The sequence below is a fragment of the Polistes dominula genome, unplaced genomic scaffold (genome assembly GCF_049000335.1).
Source record: "Polistes dominula isolate Pdom_NZ unplaced genomic scaffold, Pdom_raw_medaka contig_82, whole genome shotgun sequence".
Classification (NCBI taxonomy): Eukaryota; Metazoa; Arthropoda; class Insecta; order Hymenoptera; family Vespidae; genus Polistes; species Polistes dominula.
In genome coordinates this window covers 1,759,259-1,782,463 of record NW_028301046.1, presented here as the reverse complement: position 1 = coordinate 1,782,463, position 23,205 = coordinate 1,759,259, and the positions used below count along the sequence as shown (strand labels likewise).

Here is a 23,205-nt window from a genome sequence, read left to right as displayed (position 1 = left end):
AGTTTATATCACAAACCTAAAGTATCATCAATTATAAAGATAACATTTTTATTTGTTTACAACTCGTTCCACTTAAGTTGAAAGAAGTAAAGGAAGATATTATTGTTTTTTTTTTTTTTCTTAAATTTTCGAGTCACCCTGTACCTAACATCTCTCGTAAACGTGTGTGTGTGTATGTAGATTGTATATGCATGCTCGACAGTTTGCCTCGAAGCAAACTATAACTCACAAAGTCATAGTTGCCGCCCGGCCATTGGCATTCCGGGCGCGGTGTTTGCTTGCTTCGTGTAAGAAGAAAAAAAGAAATAAGCAAAGAAAGAGAGAGAGAGAGAGAGAGAGAGAGAGAAAGAAAGGAAGAAGAAGAAGAAGAGGAAGAAGAAGAAGAAGACCGAAAAGATGGTTAAATCCTCTCTGATTGGTAATCCCTTTCCTCTCTTCCTGTTAACCCTTTTCCTTTTCGTAAGCCGAATATCAAAGAAGCAAAAACAAAACTCAAGAAAAATAAATTATATTATGTGGGTATATATGGGATAAAAAAGAATCACGTATTAGTAATAGTATTAGTGATGGTGGTGGTGGGGGGTTGTACGCATTTATTCGCACGTGGCAAGAAATAAAAAAAAAAAAATTCAAAAAGATCCGCGTACGATTTACGTTATCGACATTGGTATTGTTAACCAAACACGTACCACTATTCTACCTATATACATATATAATTGTATATGTATTATACATACATATGTATATGTGTAATGTATATATATGTTACATGTAAACGAGTCGAATAAATTTCCATTTTGGAATCAAATCACCTCTCGGACATCGCGAGCACGTATTTCTGTAACTCCTATCGTGATTCACGACGAATTTCGTGCACGAACGAATTGGGTGTCGTCGGTAACACTCTTGTCTTCTTTGTTTTCTTTTTTTTTTTTTTTTTTATCTATTTGTCTCTTTTTTTCTTATTTGTAACCACGATTTCTACGAAGAGTAGATATATTTATATATATACGAAGTAAGGTTTATTATGGTGAATAGTTTCATGTTAGCATATATATATTGAATATTTTATTAAATATTCATTTTTTAATAATGCAATATTTTTTTATAAATTATTATAATATAAATTTATATAAATCAATATAATATTATAATTATATAATTAGAAATAATTTATTATATTATAATATATATTCTAAATAAATACAATATAATACAATATAATACAATAAATATATAAGTAATATATATATTTATATAAATATTTTAAATATTTATTATTATTAAGTATTAATAATTATTAATTATTTATTTTAATATTTAAATATTTTTAAATTTTAAATTTTATATAAAAAAATATTTATAATATAAAAAAAAAGATACAAATAAAATATTTCTATTATAAAAATTTATATTATAAATATTATTAAATATTTAATTATTAAAAAAAAACCTAATTTATTATAAAAACTAAAGTTATTTTATTTATACTAAAAGAATTTTACGTCCAAATTGTAAAAAAAAATGGCCTGCTACAGTAAATCTTTGTCGGCAAAGTTCTGGTGCAAGATGTTTTAATGTAATCTTAAAAATATATTGCAAGTTACATTTATAATTAAAAAATAAAAAAAAAACAAACAAGAATAAATTGTATAAAATCATTTGCCATATGTATATACATTTGAGTTAATTTGAAATTGTTCGTATATTACTTAACTTTGTGTGAGAATTATTTTTCATAATCCCCCTAGCCTCCTCCTCTCATCTTTCTCTTTCTCTCTTTCTCTCTCGTGTTACCCACCACGCCTCCTTCTTCTTCTTCCTCTATTACACGCACCGTTTCAAGGAAGGTTAACACGATCGCGAAGATGCATTCGCGGAACAAAACTGCTTATCCCTGAGGCTACCAATGTGGTATTTTATTCGTATTCGAACAACTATACAACAACGGCCTTGCTATGCACGGTCTACCATGCGAATGAGAGAGATGTTGTCGTTAAATGCATTAACCTCTTTTACCATGGTACTCATTTTATTTTCTCCCTACCCTGTTCTTCATATTTTTCTCTGTTTGTTTTTGTCTCTTTTTCTTTTCCTATGGTTAGAGTCATAAATGGTTAGACAGAGACCACCCTTGACGAATAATCATTTTCTTCTTTTTAAAGAAAATCAATTTATCTTTGTATTATCATATAGATATTTTGTTACATAGTAATTGATAGAATTAATGATAATTCTTTTACAAGTTGTGAGAATAGAAAAAAAAACAAAAAGAACAGGGGAAAATGTCGATTGTGTAAAATTTGTGAGTATACGAAAAATGCAAGGAAAAATATTCAAATATTTTATATATTTTATATAATTTATAATTTATAATTTATTTTATTATATATATATATATATGTAATTTTATTAAATATTTATAATATAATATATTATATATATATATTATATATTTATTATTTAATTATATTATATAATTATATATTAATTATAATTTATAATTTATTTTATTATATAATTGTAATTTTATTAAATATTTGTAATATAATATATTATATTATTTATTATATTATATATTCAATATGTAATTTAATATATAATATATATTATATATTTATTATTTAATTATATTATATAATTATATATTAATTATAATTTATAATTTATTTTATTATATAATTGTAATTTTATTAAATATTTGTAATATAATATATTATATTATTTATTATATTATATATTCAATATGTAATTTAATATATAATATATATTATATATTTATTATTTAATTATATTATATAATTATATATTAATTATAATTTATAATATTATTTCTAATTTATATATATATATAAATAACTATATATATAGGGTTGTTATTTATATAGGAAGTATTTTATTATTTACCTATATAAATAGCTATATAGTATATAATATATATAATAGTAATAAATTTACTACTTATTTATATATAGTATTATAATTTACTATTTAAATATATAATAAGTAAAATAGTAGTAGCTTGAGTAAAAGACTAGTATATGTAATATGTGTACGTCAAATTGTACATAGAAATGCATAAAGTAAAATGAAAGATAAAATGATATCAAAAAAAAAAAAAAGGAAAAGAAAGAGAGAAAGAAAGAAGTTAGGTGAAAGAAGAGAAAGATAGAAAGATGCTGAAGTGGTAGTATGAGCAAACTACGCTTAGTTCTTGTCTTCTTTGTATCATCGTGGTTAATGCAAGTCGAAGTGTGTTCCAAGTCAAAGCGCAAACATAACCCGACAAAGCAGTCTCTGTTCCGGCTCTTCTTCTTCTTCTTCTTTTTCTTTTTCTGCATACCATACCATCATCCCTTTTCCACCCCCACCCAACCCCCATTCCCTTCTTCTTCTTCTTCGTCTTCTTCTTCTTCGCACTACAAATCGGTAAGGGACTACTAACGTAAGAACGCAAAAACATCTACCGACATTGAACGCTTTTAATTCCACTCGAATCACTTTGCGAGTGCTTTGAACTCATTCACCATGGATGCATTGAATTGATTCCGATCTTATTTGATTAATAATAGGATGAATCTATGGTAGTTGTGTGTGGTTGTCTTATTGAATTAACACCGTATGAATAATCAAACCAAGAATTGGTTCTTTAGTTAAATTTAATAAATATATATATATATATATATATTAATAGAAATAATTTATATTTAATTCCTGGGAACTTATTATCCCCCTAGGGACCCTAAGGACCTATTATCCCTAATGATAATAGAGAATAATTTAATTTATATTATTATATAAATAATTAATTAAATTTTGTAAAATTAATTTAAATACAATAATATATTTATTAATGTTAATAAATTTGTTTATTTAGTTAAATTTAATTTAAAAATAAAAAATAAAAATAAAAAATACTTTACTAAAATAAATCTGATCAAATTTCGAATCAAACGTAAACTAAAATTTCAATAATCATAAATTTAAAAATAATAATACAAAATAAATTAATATTAAATTTAAAGCAATGAGTTATTCTGAAGAACAAAAAAACACCATAAGAAATAATGGAGCATAAAAAAAAAAAAAAAACAAGAAAAAAAGGGATAGGAGTTGGGTGGGTGGGTTTTGTTTTGGAAGAAAAATAAAATTAAAAAAAAATATATATTATTCTTTTATCTTAAACGTTGATTGGTTATGAACACCATAAAAATAATCGTGCACAAAGGAAGTAGTAACGAATAAAAAAAGGAATGGGAGTTGGGTGGGTGGGTTTGATTTTTGAGAACAAATAAAAGGATTAAAAAATATTGTTCCTTTATCTTAAATGTAAAAAAAAAAAAAAAAAATAAAAAAATAAAAATAAAAATAAAACTAATGGAACAAATAACGAAAGGTAACTTTTTCTTTGGTGTTTATGGCGGTAGGAGGATGTTACGGTCTTTCTCGATACGATCGCGTTTCTTCGACGAATTAATCTTCACGAAAGAGAGAGGAAAAGAGAAAGAGAGAGAGAGAGAGAGAGAGAGAGATACTTTTAAAAGATGATTCGATCGGATGACTTTGTTATAGCTTCGAGGATAGGCCGTCGTCGTAAATTATATCGAAATGGAACGTTAAATCGTTACGACCGGTTACAGGTATCGGTACATTGATCGATCTTTTGTTTTTCCTTTTTTTTTTTTATTAACTCCACGCGTTTAAAAAAAAAAAAACAGTAAAAAAACCCCACTCATCTTTTACAGAAAAACCCTCTTGCGAATTTTTAAACATCAACTATGTCAAATCGAACGAAATTTGTTATATTCTCAAACGTATGATTTGTTAAAGTTAAAAATTGTATTAAAGTTTACTTTAATAAGGGAAAAACAATAGTGTAACAATATTTTTATTTTGTGTGTAATTTAATTTACAAATTTTCTATGGTATAATACACCTTTATGGAAAATTAATACTATTTGTTTTTGTATTTAAATTTAATTTGAAAATAAAAATAGAAACGGAAATACTTTTACCAATAAATTTGGTCAAATCTCGAATCAAACGTAAACTAAAATTTAAGTAATAATAAATTAAAAAATAATAAATAAATAAACTAAATTTAAATAAACTTATTTAAGACTACTTATTTAAAATGTAAACCAAAATTTAAATAATAATAAATTAAAAAGTAAAAAATAAATAAACTAAATTTAAATATAAATTTATTTAACATTACTTACTTAAAATGTAAACCAAAATTTAAATAATAATTGGAAAAAATAATAATAATAAAAAAATAAACTGAATTTAAATAAACATATGAAATACTTTATATTTTAATGTATTTAAGATTACTTTGTTTAAACTTATTAAATAATTAATTGAACCTTATTTAAGATTACTTTTCTATAACCCTAATATAAATCATTCCTTACTACAATTATTAATCAACTCTATATACATTACTATTATCAAATTATTCGTTCAAAATTGATCGATAGATAAACCGATCTATATTTGTTCTAAAAAAAAAAAAAAAAAATAAAAAAAATATGAAGCTATCGTTCAACTAAACCAATAAACAACGCACATTTACATTCATATAGCTATAACGATTTATGACGACTATTATTACAAGACGTTTTACCAGTGTATACGTAACGTGCTTTCGTTAAAAACAATTTTAAACGTTTTGCCCCCTTCCCTCACCCTCACCCTCACCCTCACACACGATCGTGCCATTCTCGACCTTACTCTTTCTATATTTTTCATTTCCCAAAGGAAAGGGAAGGGAGTGGGAGGGGGTGAGGGGGTGAGGGGATGGGGGAGGGGAAACTTAAAGGCACAGTAGGTTTATTGCACTTTGATAGCGCTATATAACCGAACGAACATTTAAGAAAGAAAAGAAAAGAAAAGGAGAAAAATTATTGCTAACAGTTGGGTGCATGTCGGGTCAAGGCGATACGAAGCTTGCAATAATTTGTACTCTTAGAACAAAAAAAAAATAAAATAAAATAAAAGTAAAAAAAAAAAAAAAATAAGAAAAGTCAAAGTTCGGATGAAGAGAAATAGAGGGTGTCCTGCACGATTCAAGATCTAAGATTAGAGATCAATTAGTTGTCCGTGATCAACGGTGACTATTCATTCGATCTAATGTCAAAAGTCACTTGTACCCACGTATATATCTACACACATATATATATATATATATTGTCGATTAGCTACGAGGATTAGTAAGATAAATGGAAAGTCTTTTAAACGGTGAAATAATTTGCAACGAATTGTACTTTTTATATGTTCGAAAATATCCTATTTAAAAAATGTCCTTGCATAATTTCGTCGTTGTGTTATAGTTTTTTTTATTTTTTTTTATTTTTTTTTTTTTTTTAGTTGTAATCCACCATGTCAGGGTAATAACGATTTATTGCCATTTACGTTAGTGAAGAAACGAAAGGGATACGAACAGAGGAAAAAAAGGATCAAGAAAATGCGGAATGCGTTTCGTATGTAACGTTACGGTTTACTGATCAACGAAAAGAGGACGGGATTTTAAAATATATATATATATATGGTATATATATTTGTTCGAATGAGTGTGTTTATATATACTATATATATATGTTTGAGCACGATGTATAGTCGCACCTGAAACTTACCTTCTTTCCGTTCTCGTTATTCTCTTGAGATCGTGACGTAGTAATTACAGGGGAAGTGTTCCGACAAAGCTTATGATTAAGATATATATTAATGATAGCATCGTTCTCTTAGATATTTAATTAGTAACTCGAGTTGGTACATTTATCAAAAGATAAATGAAGACAATCGAGTTTTAATAGTTTTTCTATCCTCTATCATTATTATTATTTTTATATAATTAATATATATATAATTATTATATTTATTTTTTTATATACCAATTTTAGATATTTATGAAATAATTGTAATAATATTAAATATATATTTTTTATTTTTTAATATATAAATTTTTTTGTAATTTAATTTTAATTTTATTTTATTTTTTAATATATAAATTTTGTTGTTAATTTAATTTAAATTTTATTTTATTTTTTAATATATAAAATTTTTGTAATATAAATTTTAATTTATAATTTTATTTTATAATAAAAAATACATATATATGTATATAATTAATAATATATATATAATATTTAGAATATAATATTTATTAAATATTTATATAGAATATTTATTATACGAATAATTAAATATTCTATAAAAATATTCTATAATAAAACATAAAATAATACATTTTAATCTCATCGAATATTAAAACAATAAATATTTCATTATTATACATGCATTTAAATGAATATTAGATCTAATCCTTGTGTTGATACACCTCCATATGTTTAATTGGAATATATCCGTCAAATGGGTCAACAAAAGAAATTTGATTGACAGTTGTCACGTGTTTTAAATTGTTTCCATGGGAATTTGGTATATATGTATGCCATTGAATGTGGGTGAAAGCAATAGGGTATTCACTTCTCATGAAAGATAGAAGAAGCTTTGCGTGACTATAATTGGAAGCCGTGCATCATGGTTCATGGGATGGGATGGGATGGGATGGGATGGGATTATGGTATATGCTTCAGGCATTTGCCTTGCTAGCACATAACTTTCCGAACTACCTTTTCCCGATGCCGCGTTATTGCTGATCGTTCAATTCCAACTTGTTGTTGTTAACAGGTTGACTGTTATATTCGCATCATGCAAAAAACAAGTAAAAGAAAAAATACCTAATTCCTTTCTTGTGTTTCTTATCGTTGAAGTTAACACGATAATAACAAGATGACAAATTGCTTTTGCAGTTTCTCATTGCATACTACGTGTAACTATCATCTTTCAACGAGTAAGTCTAACCACATGTACATGTACGTTAGATTTATTAAAAGATAGGAGATGTTTTTGAATGTTTTTTTTTTGTTTTTAAATAATAAAAATAAAATAAAAATGAAAAGAGGGTCAAAAGGTGACGTTCCATTTATTAATTTGTCATTGAGTTCAAATTCAAACGAATCCACCCGCGAATGAAAAGTGCAGCGGCCTTGGGAAAATAAATGGCAAAAGAGATGACTTTTTTGAGTTGTCATTGTGATTATATTACATTTTGTTTGTAAAGTTTCTTTTTAAAACTTGTTTTTTTTTCCCCCTAGTTTATCCCCAGTAAAAAAAGTTTGTCTCGTATTAATTATTTCTTTTTATATATTTTCAGAGTGACTTTGAACCTCAGTGTCACGTGTTTCGTACGAAGCAACTGCGCAAACCCAGACCATGTCATTTGTGCCATCAGGCGGTGATCAAACAAGCGTCTTGTTGCAGAGGTAAGTCGATAAGGTTGAAACCTGTAAGATTCTTGGTAAAATAGAAACGATATTTTATAGTCGATAGTATTTACTTGCTTTTATTTCTTATCGATCGTTGGTAAAAATTTCCAATTGGCGCGAATATGAAACAAATTTGAAATAATTAATCTCCTTTTTTTCTTTTTTTTTCTTTAACCCTTAGAGTGGTACAAACGCAAATATGCGTTTGGTAAAAATTATCATAGTTGTCTAGGTGTTTGTTAATATTAATGTAAAATAATGTAATGTTTATATTAATTAATGAAATTATATTAAGAAAGAAAAACTTTAATTATTGAATATAATTAATTATTAGAATTTGGTTAATTACACTTTAGTTAAAAATATTCAGCACTCAAAGAGTTAAATATATAAATCACCATAAATAATAATTAGAAGAAAAAAAATACTTAAACATTATCTATATAAAATTAATCTAATTTTGTTATATAATTTAAATAAAAAAAAAAAAACAAAATTTATGTTTTTTATTTTCAGTCTGCAAATACATCTGTCACAAGACTTGCGAAGACAAGGTACGTAATGAAAAATAAAGTATTATTAATTAAAAATATTAACAAGCATAATGTGATACAACTTTACCGATCTATGAATAAAATAAAAAAATTTCGTTTATTATTCAATACACACACAAAAGTAATCAAATCTTTAAATTGACAATAAGTCAGATGTGGACTCTTACTTTGGTTTATTCAAAAGCACAACTTTTTTCTTTAGTTTACTATATAGAGTGGACCTTTGAGTGTTTTTCAAGCGAATATAACATATATATATATACAATATACGAAGAAGAGTCTAACGGGTTGCGAATCTCGCTTTCTGTATACCTGTATATAAATATATATGTGTGTGTGAATGTATATTCGAGCAGTTTATTCTTTCATGCACCAAACTGTTCCACTCGTATCTCGATCGTTTCGAAAAACGATGAAGAGACTTTAAGAGGAACAAGAAGAAAAGATGGAAAAGGAGGATGAGAATGATGATGAGGAGGAGGAGGAGGAGGAGGAGGAGGTGGAGAAGGAGTTTCCTCTTTGTATTCGTCGATACGAACGAATGTTACTCTTCTGCGAAGAACTTAACGGAAGTCATCAGCCACATACATACATACATACATATACATATATGTACATGTTTCTCTCTCACTCTTGAACTTAAACAGAAGATGCATCTTAATTCGAGTTCTCCCGCAATGGCGAATACCCGATGAGATTCTCGTTTCTTCGAAGAACGTTAGGTTCTTTCAGCATCCTTAAGATCCATAGTTTTGTAAGTGTTAGTCCCACCTCCGTAAGTCTTTTCTTAACACACTGTTAAACGTGGGTGTATGTGTATATACGTGTGTGTTCAAGCACGTTAAGTAAAATGCGGTGTGAGTTCAGTCACCGGGCAGGGCACGAGCCTTGTTCACTCACTCACTCACTCACTCACTCACTTACACACTTATTTACTTACTTACTTACTTACTCACTCACTCGTTTTACCTTCTTCGTATCTTTACCTCCTATATGTCAAGTTGTTGTAGTGTTTACGGGATCAACGCTTGAACGACATTCAAAGAACGCGTTGTCTTCTTGACTTCGGTAAAATTGATAAAAAAAAGGAAACAGGGGTAAGATTTCCTCTATGTGTACATGTATGAGTGTGTTTTTTTTCTCTTTTCGCAAAGTTGCTTGCCAAAGTACACTGAGGGAGGATGTTTAAAGGTAAAGGTTTAAGCCGCTTTCAAAAGAAACGATGACTTTCCTTCTACTTCCAGGAAATGCATTATCCTACTACCTTCGTTTCCCTTTTACCCCCTTTCTCATCTTAACGCCAACGCTGATACAACAACCACCACCTTACTTGGATTTTAATCAACGCCTATCGGAAACGTGCACTTTCTTCCTGGTGGATTAATCTTCTATAAGATTTTCTTGAGATTTTATAAGATTCTCTCTCTCTCTCTCTTTTTTTGTGAATATGTGTGTGTGTGTTTATATCTTCTTTATCTATTTTCTATAGTAAAGGTGTTTATCTATAGAATTCATAAAGTATTCGCGTGAACTTCGTAGATTTATCAAACACGTTCTTCCCATACAACCATAGAATTATCTAACATCGTAAACGTCCTTGGCATTCTGTTTCTCACTCTAACTCGTGTTACAAGAGAAACATAGTTGAGAAAATACGATGAATATAAGGCGGAATTATTCAAAGAAACGATCTCAAACGATTAGAACGAATCGATTTTGTGAAAGAAGATCGATAAAAAAAATAAAAGAAAAAAGAAAACTAAATAAAAAAAAAGATTAAAGATGAAGAAGAAGATGAAGATGGGCGTTAGAAGAAGGCGTTACACAATCGTAAGCTAGCCTGTTCACGATTTTCTTTCTTTAGTTGATCGTAAAGCATAAATGGAAGCGATTCATTCGCCTGGAGCCCTTCTGACTGACTGAAGATAAAACTAGAGAGAGAGAAAGAGAGAAAAAGATAATAGTGAGAAAGAATACACACAAGTCGTTGAATCAGGCCAGAAGCAAATTGACCAACGTCGTGATTTCAGTGTTAAAGATTATTGATTGCTCAAGCAAGAACACACCTCGTAACACACCCTTAGAACTAGTCTATGATTATCAACGCGGCATCATTAGCAACTCGTACTCATTACGTTTACGAGCACGGTCACGATCGGTACACCGCTATCGGCAGCTTCCCTTCTTCCATCATGAGATTAACTAAAAAAGATAATACAAAATAAAATAACAATAAAAAGTATCACAGAAAGACAGAGAAAGTTATAGGTATATATATATATATTTTTGATTAAATTTTATTAATATTATAATAAAATATAATATAGTATAATTGTAATATAATACATGTATAAAGTAAAATATAAAATAAATATAAAATAATATATAAAATACTAGGGGTGCCCTGCCACGTGTTGCTGTGGCTCACAATCAGTCCAATACACACGTATTTAAGTCAACGAATTACCTTATACCACCATCTGTTAGAATCTTATCGAACTAACAGAGATAATCATGACTCTTTGTTAATAAACAAATAATTCGATTATAAATTGAGATATAAACTATTCTATCTTTCAAGTTGAATGAAACTGCATACAGTGTGCAAAATTTGATTAAAATCGGTTTAGTAGTTTAGGGTTCCATTGCGGACAAACAACATGACACGTGTTGAATCGTACTTGTGTTGAATCCCATTTGTTAAAAAAATAAACTAAAAAAAATATATTTATATTATATAAGTGTGTAGGTATCTGTATAGGAAGAAACGACCACCGTTGGTAGCGAGAAAAAAAAACATAAAAAAGCAAAAGAGAGAAAGAGAGAGAAAGAGAGAGAGAGAAAGAGAAGAGATAGTGTTCTCGTACATCACGATTCTCGTTTTAAAATTCAAGACATTGCTCTTGTGGTATAGTTGAAAGAGTTGTCATGCGACAAACAAGATACAAGAGGATGTAATTTTGTTATTTTTCCAAAGTGTTACAACACATATATGTATATCTATCTCTTTCTGTTAGTATTTTTTTGTTTTTTTTTTTTTTAACAAATGAGATTTTCAACACAAGTATGATCTTTTTAAGAAACGTAAAATTATATTTTTTTTTTTTTTTTTTTTAATAGGAATACACGTTTATATTTTTTACGATATCATTTTGTTGTAATCGATAAGAAAGATGTATTAAGATCGTTTGAAAATTTGTTCTTAAAAAGGAAAACCCCCTGAAGAACATTTGTTCCACCGATATGGAGAACTTGAGATTTCCACGAGATCGAAGGTCAAACGAATCTTTTAGCCAGTTCCTACGTGATCCTATGCATTCTTCCTTTCTCTCTCTCTCTCTCTCTCTCACACACACACATACACTTTTATTCAATCTTTATTTCTCTCTTTGTCTTGCACACTATTTTTTTTTTCCACAAGCTACCAAAATTCGCATATCTTTCGAAACGTGTTCAGAATACGAATACACTTAACTCTATTTCCAGGAACTCGATTCTCTCTTTTTATACGATCTTTCAAACGAAAGAAAAAGATCTTTCGTTCAGTGATCTAGAATATAAAATAGGAAAAACTTGTAATTCATTCTGAGTAATTAAACAAACGATAATAAAATAAATAAAATATCAAATTTCTACTATTATTAAACAGAGAAGATTGGTTGTTATAAATATATAATAATATATTATAATTTAATTATAATTTATTCAATATTAATTATAATTATATTATTATATAATTACATAATAATTAAATAAAATATTAAGTATATAATAAATTTAATTTATTAGATATTACAGTTATTTATTATTTAGTTAATTATATTATTATAGTTATTTATTATATATTTATTTATTTTATTTATTTATTATTATTATAATATTTAATTAATTATATTATTATAGTAATTTATTATGTATTAAGGATTATAGTAGAGAATTGATTGATACTCTAATGAATTACTATTATTATTATTATTATTATACATTGAATCAATTACTTTACATACATGTGCGATTGATTTTGACATAATTAAAACTTATCGACTAAAGTTATCATAAAAAAAAAAAAAATTGGTGACTCTAAAATCGGTGGGGGTTAGTTGAAGTGCCGGACCACGCCCGGCTTTCTCTGTCATCGTCCTAAGATCGATCGAGCATGCTGCTAGAGCAAGCAACGACCTTTAGAATCCTCCTCCTGGAGGAGTAGTAGTAGTAGGGAGTTCCTTCGTTGTCTCTTCTCGTCGGGCTTGAACAACCGGTAGCTACGTTCGAGGTAACCAGAAGAAGTAGAATAAGAAGTAGTTGAAAAGATTAAATAGAAAAACAAGAATAAGAAGTTGTGTAGCAGTATCGGTTTAAACAGAATCAGAGAATGAGGAGTGAGTTTCAATGCAACAGTAACTAAAGTAACGTTCAACTCTTTTGTTTTGTTTTGTTTTTTTAACATTTTGATCAAATTTCAAGCCAATAATTTAAAAGAAAAAATTAATAGAAGCTTGAGACAACAGTAAAACAATAACAAAATCTTTTTCTATGTTCACTGAAATTTTCTACTCAATAAAATATATATATATATATCAATAACAACAACAGATGTTTCAGGGTTTTCTTGGTGAAGTTAAATAATGTATCTTTTATTACAGTTGTTAGTGTTACTGTAAATGTTGAATTGGTGTGGATCGAGCGTTTGAATTTAGCTAGGTAGTCAAGGAAAGGTTGTAAACCGTTGGTTAGTTGGTACCTTCCTTAGTGTATCCCGTCTTAACCAAGTAGGAAAGTCGTGGCTACCATAGTCGGTGGTACCAGGACGTTGTACCATAGCATGTACCACCTCGGTCTTCCAGGATTGTAAACAGATGGCAAGAACCGGGGAAACCAGGCGATACTTAACGTCCTCCTCCTCCTCCTCCTTCTCCTCTTCCTTTTCCTCCTCCTCCCTTTAGGTTCCTTCCAGCGCCACCTTATCTCTATCTTACTCTGTCTCATTCTTATTCTCTTCTTCTTTCTCTATCTCATCCCTCTATCTCGCTTCCACTTTTCATCCAGGTGCACTGTCGGCCGATATTAACCCACGCTTCTTCGGCTTTCCTTCGCGACGAGTGTGAGACTGGTGTGGTACGTAATGGCCGCTTGGTTAAGGTAGTAGTACTTCAACATGAAAGAAAAGAAAAGAAAAAAGAAAATAAAATCAAAAAGATGTAGAAGACGAAGTACTTGAATATAAGAGGTATAAGTTAAAGAGAGAAAGATATAGTAGGAGTAGTAGGCCGAGGTGGTCCGCATAACGCGAGGTCACGAGAAATCTCATGAGAAAAGAAGATACAGAAGATACAGAAGAAGAAGAAGAAGAAGAGGATAAAGATGAATAATAATAAGAAATTGAAAATGAAAGAAAAAAGGGAAAAGAGATTCGTGATGTTAAGACTACCTACACCTGTGTAAAATATCAATTTACTTTCTTATATAGTACAGATCAGGTGTAATAATAAAAAGAATGAAAATAAAGTGTTAGAAAAAAGGTGAAAATCTATGAAAAAGAAAAAAAAAACAGAAGGTATTTTTGAACAAATTTTCATTAAAAAATATATTTTCATGTTCATACCTTGTAAAAACTTTCGTAGTTTCCACCAAAAGGATAAATGCATTCAAGATGTGCATCATGCAATTAATAAATAAAATAAAAAAAATATATCCAATCATTTGTCATAAGTTCACAAAAAAGGGTTATTTTGAAGGTTTGCATTAAAAACTATTATATAAATATATATATATATATTTTGAAGTTCGTGCCACCTTGTAAGAACTTTCATAGTTTCCACCAAAAAGAAGGAATGCGTTCAAGATGTGCATCGTGCAATTAATATAATTATAGTCTTTCTAAGAGAGAAAGAGAGAAAAGTGATTATTATAATGATACAGCAGCTTCAGCATCAGCATCAGCATCAGCTTGAGCAGCAGCAGGAACAGCAGTATCTTGCAGTAACGTTAAAATCTCTCCCTCTACGTTAATGGATTCACGATATCGCGCATGGTTCAAAGAGCGCGAGCTTTTAATATCCGATAATTACGAAGCTCGTATAATACATGATAGTATACTGAAGAGAAGATCATGCATCGAGATTAAATTGTCACCGATGTGTGTATTCAACCCATATGGTGAATATGTGTGTTATTATTACTATACTGTATATGACGCGTGGGACGATCATATGGGAATCTTTTTATAGCTAACTAACATTCGTAAATACAAATTTATATTTCATTTTAAATTGATACTTAAAATAAAGTGCACATCCAACCATAAGGATTAATCCCTCCCTCCCTCCCCCCGCCCCCTATTTCTAATACGAAGGAAGTGCGATCCATCGATCGATAGATCGATTGATCTTTACGTAGGCGTAATTGCGAGTGATTAATCGATTTGACGTCGTTCTGTATGGGGAAGTGAGAAACTAGTCACGTGTTTTTCTCGATCACCTTTCTTAGATAATGTTTACGTTTAGGTAATATAAAATAGAAAGAGAGAGAGAGAGAGAGAGAGAGCGAGAGAAAAAGATTTTCTTGAAATTGCTTCTACACATCGCGTGTTCTTAAAAGAAAGAATAATCGATAAGATCGCGTGCCGAGATCGGATCGTAACGGAACTTCGCGTGGGATCTATCGATCGATACGTAATCGAAACTTGGATACCCTAATTCCATTGAACTCGTCTTTTCTTATCAATATACGTAACATGTACTTTGAGATTTCGTATTTTTTTTTTTTTTTTTTTTTTATTCATTTATCATTTTTTCTTAATGGAGAAGAGAAGGAGGAGGAGGAGGAGGAGGATTTATATTACATACGTGAAAACGCATTAGTAAAAGCATATGGAGAAATAACATTGGTTAAAATCACGAACGAGATATTAGCATTAAAACGAAATTTGTTAAAAGTAACATTAAAATGACAACAACAACAAAAAAATAAAAAAAAATTGAAATGATACGAAATGCATTTAGGATTTAGATAAGAATTTTATTGATTAATATTGTTTTGCAATAATTTAAAATAATATTCTTACTTTTTTTAGATAATACTAATATCAAATTAGTATATTGTATGTGTGTGTGTGTGTGTGTACGAATAAATGGCAAAGTAATATCAATGAAAAAAGTAATAAATATAAATATATGTATATAGATATATATGTTGCTTACGGAGGACGAAAATTGTGCCGGTACATATATATATATATATACGTATATATATATGGTGGGGTTGGCTCTACCTGGCGGCCGATACCACGATGGGTTCTGTACACGCGCGCAAACCGAGTCTCACCAGTCAGCGAAGAGCGCTCTAACGCGAAGGACGTGGGAGAAAGATCGATTCGCGTTTTAAAATCCATAATACATATATATGTATATGTATATATGTGTATGTGTATACATGTAATTTTTCATTAACGGAAGAATAGATCACAAAGATATTCATTTATTTTTTTTTTCTAATTCAATCACATTGATCGATCGATCGATACATAGATAAATAAATAGATCGATAGATAGATAGATTAATAGATAGATAGATAGATCTATGATTATGTTGAAGGATTATGATGATTTTAAGTGAGAAATGTGAGAAGTGTGTATAATAAACACTCTTATAAATTCTAGTGATGATTGTTTAATTTAATTTCAAATATTTATTAACACACACACACACACACACACACACACAATTACACTAATTGCAATATTATCTCGTATCGATAAATCTTCTTATTAAATAAACAAACAAAAAATAAAATCAGGGCTTGAATAAAGTTTTTAAAGAAGAGTTTGTCACTTTGAATGAAAATCGATAGGCCAGTGGGTATATCGAGCATCAACCGTACACCACTACCACTACCACTATCACCATCATCACAACCACCACCGGTCCCACGTTCTTCTTCTTCTTCTTCTTCTTCTTCTTCCTACTCGAGGAAGAGGAGAAGAAAAAAATAATAAATAAAGAAAACAAGTAAGCAAGTAAGAAAAGAAGGAAGAACTACGACGGTATGGTACAACGCACGTTCTGAAGAGAGTCTCTCGAGACTAATACTCGATTCGATCGCACGATCGATTCGCGTCGTGACGTCGATACCTACTTCCGATAAGCCATCTGAAATCGAGCGGAAGATATTGTATCTGAAAGAGGATCACGATGCTAGCAAGAAGATAGTCAAAGAAGAAGAAGAAGAAGAAGTCAACGACAACCAAGAAGAAAAAGAAGAAGAAGAATACAAAAACAAAAAGAAAGAGAGAGAAATAAAATAAAGGGTCGACGAACCATTAGGAGTAAAAGAGAGAGAGAGAGAGACAGTGCCAAAATTAGTGACCCAAGATTTTATTTTATTTATGGTTGGTGTGATCTTGACCGGTGTCAATCCAGCAACGTGACAAAAAGGGAACCTTCTTCCGGTATCATCGAATTCTCTCTTGTAACACCTCTCCCTCCTCTCTCTCTCTCTCTCTTTCTTTCTTTCTCTCTTTCATTCTGTTTGTCTGGCTTTAGTCCCTTTAAGTGTCCACCTTACACCACTGACTTTCTTTCGTTGGTTCGTACGTACATTTGGTTGACCACGTTCGACGTATACATCTGAAAGGACGGACTTGGTGTTTCGAAGGGCGACAAGAGAGGAGAGAGGAGAGAGGAGAGTACGGAGGAGATGCGCCATTTTCGAGAAGCGATGCGAGAAGAAGGTGAACGATCCTTGGAGCGTTTTGCCGCAGACCGGTAATGGGATACCAGAGGTGACGGCAAGATGAACGGTCACGGTTCCACCAATGAGGTATCTTCTTCTTACTTACATACATACATATATATATATGTATATGTATGTACCTTTCTTTTTCTTTACTTTTCCTACTCACTTACATTATCTTTTTATTTATTTATTTTTGGTTAAATCTGTCCTTTTTTTTTTTTAATGCTTTTTGTATTCGTCTATTTGTCTCTCTCTCTTTCTCGTTTTCTGTCTGTTTCTTATATAGGATAAAAAGAGAGAGAGAGACACAGAATACGAGACGTTTTCTCTCGTCTTATTGCCGTTCTAAATTCGCCCGCAACACGAGGTAGATATATACACATGTGTGTATGTGTTTGTAGTTACTTCTAAGCGCGTTTGTAACCAAGTAGAAAAGAGAAATTCCATTGGATCTTGACGATAGTGCCAGTGGTCAAATGGTAACAACAAATAACACAACTACAACGACAATGTATTCTCATAGATATAGTAATAGTCTTTATATGATAATAATGTTTCCACGAGTAGTATGTTTTGATATTTCACGATAAATAAGATTAAAAATTGTCTGATGTGAAACCTCTGTCCATTTGTTTGATGACGTCAACGATGGTGAATAAGGTGGGGGGTGGGCTTGGGTGAGGTGAAGATGAAAGAAGAGGACTACTTGTATTGAAAATATTTAAGAAAAGTTACACGAGATTTTATTTTATTTATGTTAATTCTTTTTAAATTCGGTCAAATCAACGATGATTATGATGAGGATGATGATTCATTTTTTTTGTGAAAGATTGAATTATTTCATCAAATAAGAATTTCTTTTTACAGGTAGCTTTTTGCTTTTTGTCTCGTATTAATGAAAAAAGAGAGAGAGAGAGAGAGAGAGATAAATATATTTCTATATATATATAAAGAAAGAAAGAAAGAAAGAAAAAGGTAAAGCAATGATAACGCTTAATCTCGTAATTCGTCTGTTGATTTAAAAAACAAAACAAAAAAAAAGCGAATTCTAAACGTCTACCGCGATAAATGGAGGAGAACGTCGGTCGTCGCAGTAGGTTTTTAAACGATTTCGCGTCATTTTTTAACAGCCAACGACGTAAAAGCGACGCAATTAAATTGGAAGGGGAATAAAAAAGAAAAGAAACACATACATACACATTATATATACATATATAGAATTAAATTCGAGATGCGATATAAGTAGAGTGCCCAAAAAATTTTTTATACACCTTTAAACGTAATTAATCTGCATAATAAAGTTGACAGTAAAAATAAAGAAAATAATCAAATAAAATAAAATAAAATATGTTATTATGAAAATCGTCTTCGAAAAGCCGCACTCGTAAAAAATTCGCTTTTGCAAGCCGACAGACAAGGTGACTCTGAAGTGTGTGTGTGTTTTTTTTACTTTTCTTTTATGTTTTCTTTTTTACTATTTTTTATTTTATATATATATATGTATGTATGTATGTATGTATGTATGTATGTATGTATGTGTATATCTTTTACTATATATCTTTTACTTCGTACTTCGCAATTTCCAAGAAGATTACGTTTGAAGTAAAACGTACGTTGAAAAAGTGTGTGTATGAGAAAGAGAGAGAGAGAGAGAGAGAGAGAGAGAGAGAGAAGCTTCTCTGATAACACCTCTTACCGATTAGATAACGTTCGCTGACAGGTACGACACTGTTTCCGCGTCGAAAGGCGCGAATTCGCATAAAGCTAGTAACTATAATAATACTTACATATTATAATACCTTATGCCATATTTTCTTATATTTTGTTTTATTTATTTTTATATTTTTTATTTATTATTATTCTTGTCCTTCGAATAATATTTATTTATTTATTTATTTATTTATAACATAGTAATAACAAGATTAATACATAGTAAATCCTACAAGAGTTAAACATAGTTACTTGTACATAGGCTGTGTGTGGTACATACTAAAATTACTAATACTTAAAACTAAGAAATACAAATATATTGAAATAACATTATATAGATTTTAAAATAATTGTCAACAGTGATATATCAGTAGTATTTTATATTATTATATTTTTTATATTTTTATAAATAACAAATTTAATTTCTTGTATATGGATTAACATGTAAAAGTAATACATTTTATTTGGAATATATTTATATAATATTAAATTAATAAATAAAATATAATAAAATTATATATCTTAATATATATAAATTACGTGTCACGTTGTTTGTCCGCAATGGACTCCTAAACTACTAAACTGATTTTAATTAAATGTTGCATACTATGTGCAGTATCATCCAACTTGAAAGATAAGATATATACATATATACATTATTCTTGTTTAATTTCATTTCATTTTGTTTTATTTTAATTTTTTTTTTTTTTGTAAATGTTTTTGGGTGCTAAACCAAAGTACGAAATAAATATTAGCGAGATTTCGTTTGCCGAGAGAAAAGATAGAACGCAACAAACTGGTTCCTCGTGGATGAAATTCCACAAGAGGAGGAGGAGGATGCCACAAGAGAAAAACAGAAAGAGAGAGAGAGAGAGAGAGAGAAAGGAAGAGAGAGACAAGTCATCGATATCTTATTCTCTTATTCTTATTCTTCTTACTTTTTTTGGTTTTGTTTTTTTTTTTCTTTTTATTTTTACTTCTTTTTTTTTTTTTGGTTGTTTTTTAAACAACACTTTTTCATTCAACCTTTACATTCGACTTTATAACAAATTTTTCATTCATTTATCGCGAAATAAATCGATCGATCGATCGAACTGATGATATAGAGAGAAACCTTGAAGAATAGAACAAAATTTCTGGAAATAAGCCAAAGCACGAATTAGAAGAGAAAAGAGTAAAAGCGTGTCACTGCTTTTGTCAAACTCTTTTTTCACGTGCGTGCACGCAATTGCATAGGAAAGTGCATAACGTGTTTTGCAGTGATACCCTCCCTTTGGCTAACTTTCTGTTCTCACAAACTAACTAAAACTAAAGTTGATAGTTTTCATTTTGTCCACTTAATTCTCAAATCAATTCGATTTATAATTCGATTTAATTCGTTTTGGTTTAACTTAGGTATCATTTTATTTCTGCACTTTAATATGCACTTACAGTCAGTTCTTCTATTCGTTTGATTAACGTACGCAACTCGTGTGTGTGTATGTGTATGTGTATGTGTGCAAATCTTTTTGTCAAATGATTTGAAATAAATCGATTTCTTTTAGTCTTCCAGCATAAACCTAACGGAAGTTTCTCGTTATGTTATCTCATATTTGTCCAGTTAGTAAATGAAGTCATTAAAGTTCTTACCGTACCTTATCATTTCTTATATTTTCCAATCGATATCAACACGTTTCGATAGTTACATAGAGATAGATCTTACCTTACCATTTATCGTCATTTTAAATCAATGATATTATTTTAATATACGTTTGTTAATAAATCTATTTCTCATTACGATTTATAACGGTTAAAATTATAAATCATTAATAAATAATATCATTAAATGATACTCTAATAATTATACCTACTTATAGTTGAAAATAATCCGGTCTTAAAAACCATATATTTTTTACACATTGTTATAATAATAATAATACTATTATTTAATATAATTATTATAAATTATAATTTTAATTAAATTAAATATAAATTAAATTATATATATATATATATATATATATATATATATATATATATATATATATATATATATATTGTAATTAAAATTTAAATATATATATATATTAAAATTATAATTTTATAAATTAAATAATTGTATATTTATTATATAATTTATAATTTTATTTTGATATTATATATATATATATATTTCTTTTTCGTGTTTATTGTAAGAAATTGAAACTTTTGTATAAATCTGTTGTAAATCTTTATTTTAAATATCAATCAAAAGCTCATTGAACTTTTGTTCGTACTTGAATTAAAATCCTCTGGATTTTACTTTTTTCGTTTTTTTTTTTTTTTTTTTTTTTTTTTTTTCAAAAGAGAGAAGGGAAAGATTTGTCGAACAAATTAAGTCGCTAAAATTTTCTCGTTAGCATAGATGGTTAATATTTGCAGTAAATCTTGAGAAAGTTTCGAGGAAAATTCGAGCTTGTAACGTAAAGAAAAGAAAAAAAAAGGGATGATTCTAAGAAAAGCTAAAGGGGAGTTAATAGAAAGGTAGAAGAAGGTATAATGGATGAAGGGAAGGGATGAGGATAGATATTTTCTAAAAGATATGAATTGCACCCAAAGTTCAAACGTACGACGACGAGTGGATCTTTGTAGCTAAAGAAATTCCAAGGTGAATACTAAAAAGAAAAAAAATACTCTCCTTCCTCTTTCTTCGAGAAAAGATAATACGAAAAGAAAAATGAAAAAAAAAGAAGAAAAAAAGAGGAAAGAAGTAAAATAGATAGAAAGAGAAGAAAGAATTTTTTTTAGCACCCATTTACAAATACGATCTTCAAATAACATCTCACAGTTCAGGTTATTCAACTGGATGACTACAGAAAAAAAAATATATATATATAAAAGAATCTTTGCTTTTTAGTTGAAATTCGAATGAAATGAATTTGAAAAATTTTATTCTACAAAAAAAAAAAAAAAAATTACTTACATGCAATAAAAAAATAATTGATAAAATATATTTTAACTTTACTTGTAAATATTGATAATTATACATCTATATATTTCTTTTTCTAATTATTATTATAATATAATAATAATAATAATATATCATAATAATATAATTATTATATAAATTATATTTATAATATAATTTGAAATTTATAAAATTTTAATTACAATTTTAATTAAATTAAATATAATTAATAATAATATATATAATATTATAAAAAATTAAATATATAATATATTAATATATTAATATAATATAATATTAATTATTTAATATATTTATATTAGAAAAATATTTTTGTTAGAAATTTAATTAGAATTTTTATTAGAAAAATATTAGAACAAAGTTTCCATAGACAATTGCTTTATTTTTCAATGCAAAATCAATTTTATTTCATTCTTCTATATTCTTGAAAAATTAATATATTTAAAAAAAAAAAACAGAAAAAAGAAAGAAGATAGATCAAAATATTAAGATTAAAAATAATAGATGATGAGTTTATTCAAATATAATATAAATCTGATTAAATTGCGAATAAAGAATTGTTCAAATACCTGATTTTTTTTTTTTGGGGGGGGGGGTATCATATTATAATTTTAAACTTATAAAAATATTGTATAAAAATAATAAAAGAAAAAACTAGACAAAGATAAGACGAAGATAATAGAGAGAAGATATATGAAAGAGAAAAAAATCAAAAAAGCAAATCTTTTTTTGGAGAATAAAGTCTATGCACGAAGTAACGGTACTTGATAGTTATACATAATATAACGTCTTCCGGTTCCGTTTTCTCAACAACGTACCTACTATTCATCCCTTTTCCTACCTTCCTTCCTTCCTTCCTTCCTTCCTTCCAACCTACCTTCCGGTTTTTTTTTTTTATTTCTTATGGACCAAACAGAAACGGAATAAGTG

General features: G+C 28.5%; 1 protein-coding gene across 9 annotated transcripts in view; it reads left to right on the top strand.

The window, feature by feature from the left end:
• The window catches only part of by (focal adhesion protein tensin), a 202,944-nt gene that overhangs the window by 63,859 nt on the left and 115,880 nt on the right, over positions 1-23,205 (top strand). For 8 of the 9 annotated variants that reach the window (XM_015320809.2, XM_015320808.2, XM_015320807.2 and 5 more), the window contains 2 exons: positions 8,219-8,327; positions 8,847-8,884. In XM_015320809.2, coding sequence (XP_015176295.2) covers positions 8,219-8,327; positions 8,847-8,884 — 147 coding nt within the window. Of the gene's footprint in view, positions 1-8,218; positions 8,328-8,846; positions 8,885-17,536; positions 17,703-23,205 lie in introns of those variants that run through there. The other variant, XM_015320814.2, reaches the window with a different exon arrangement.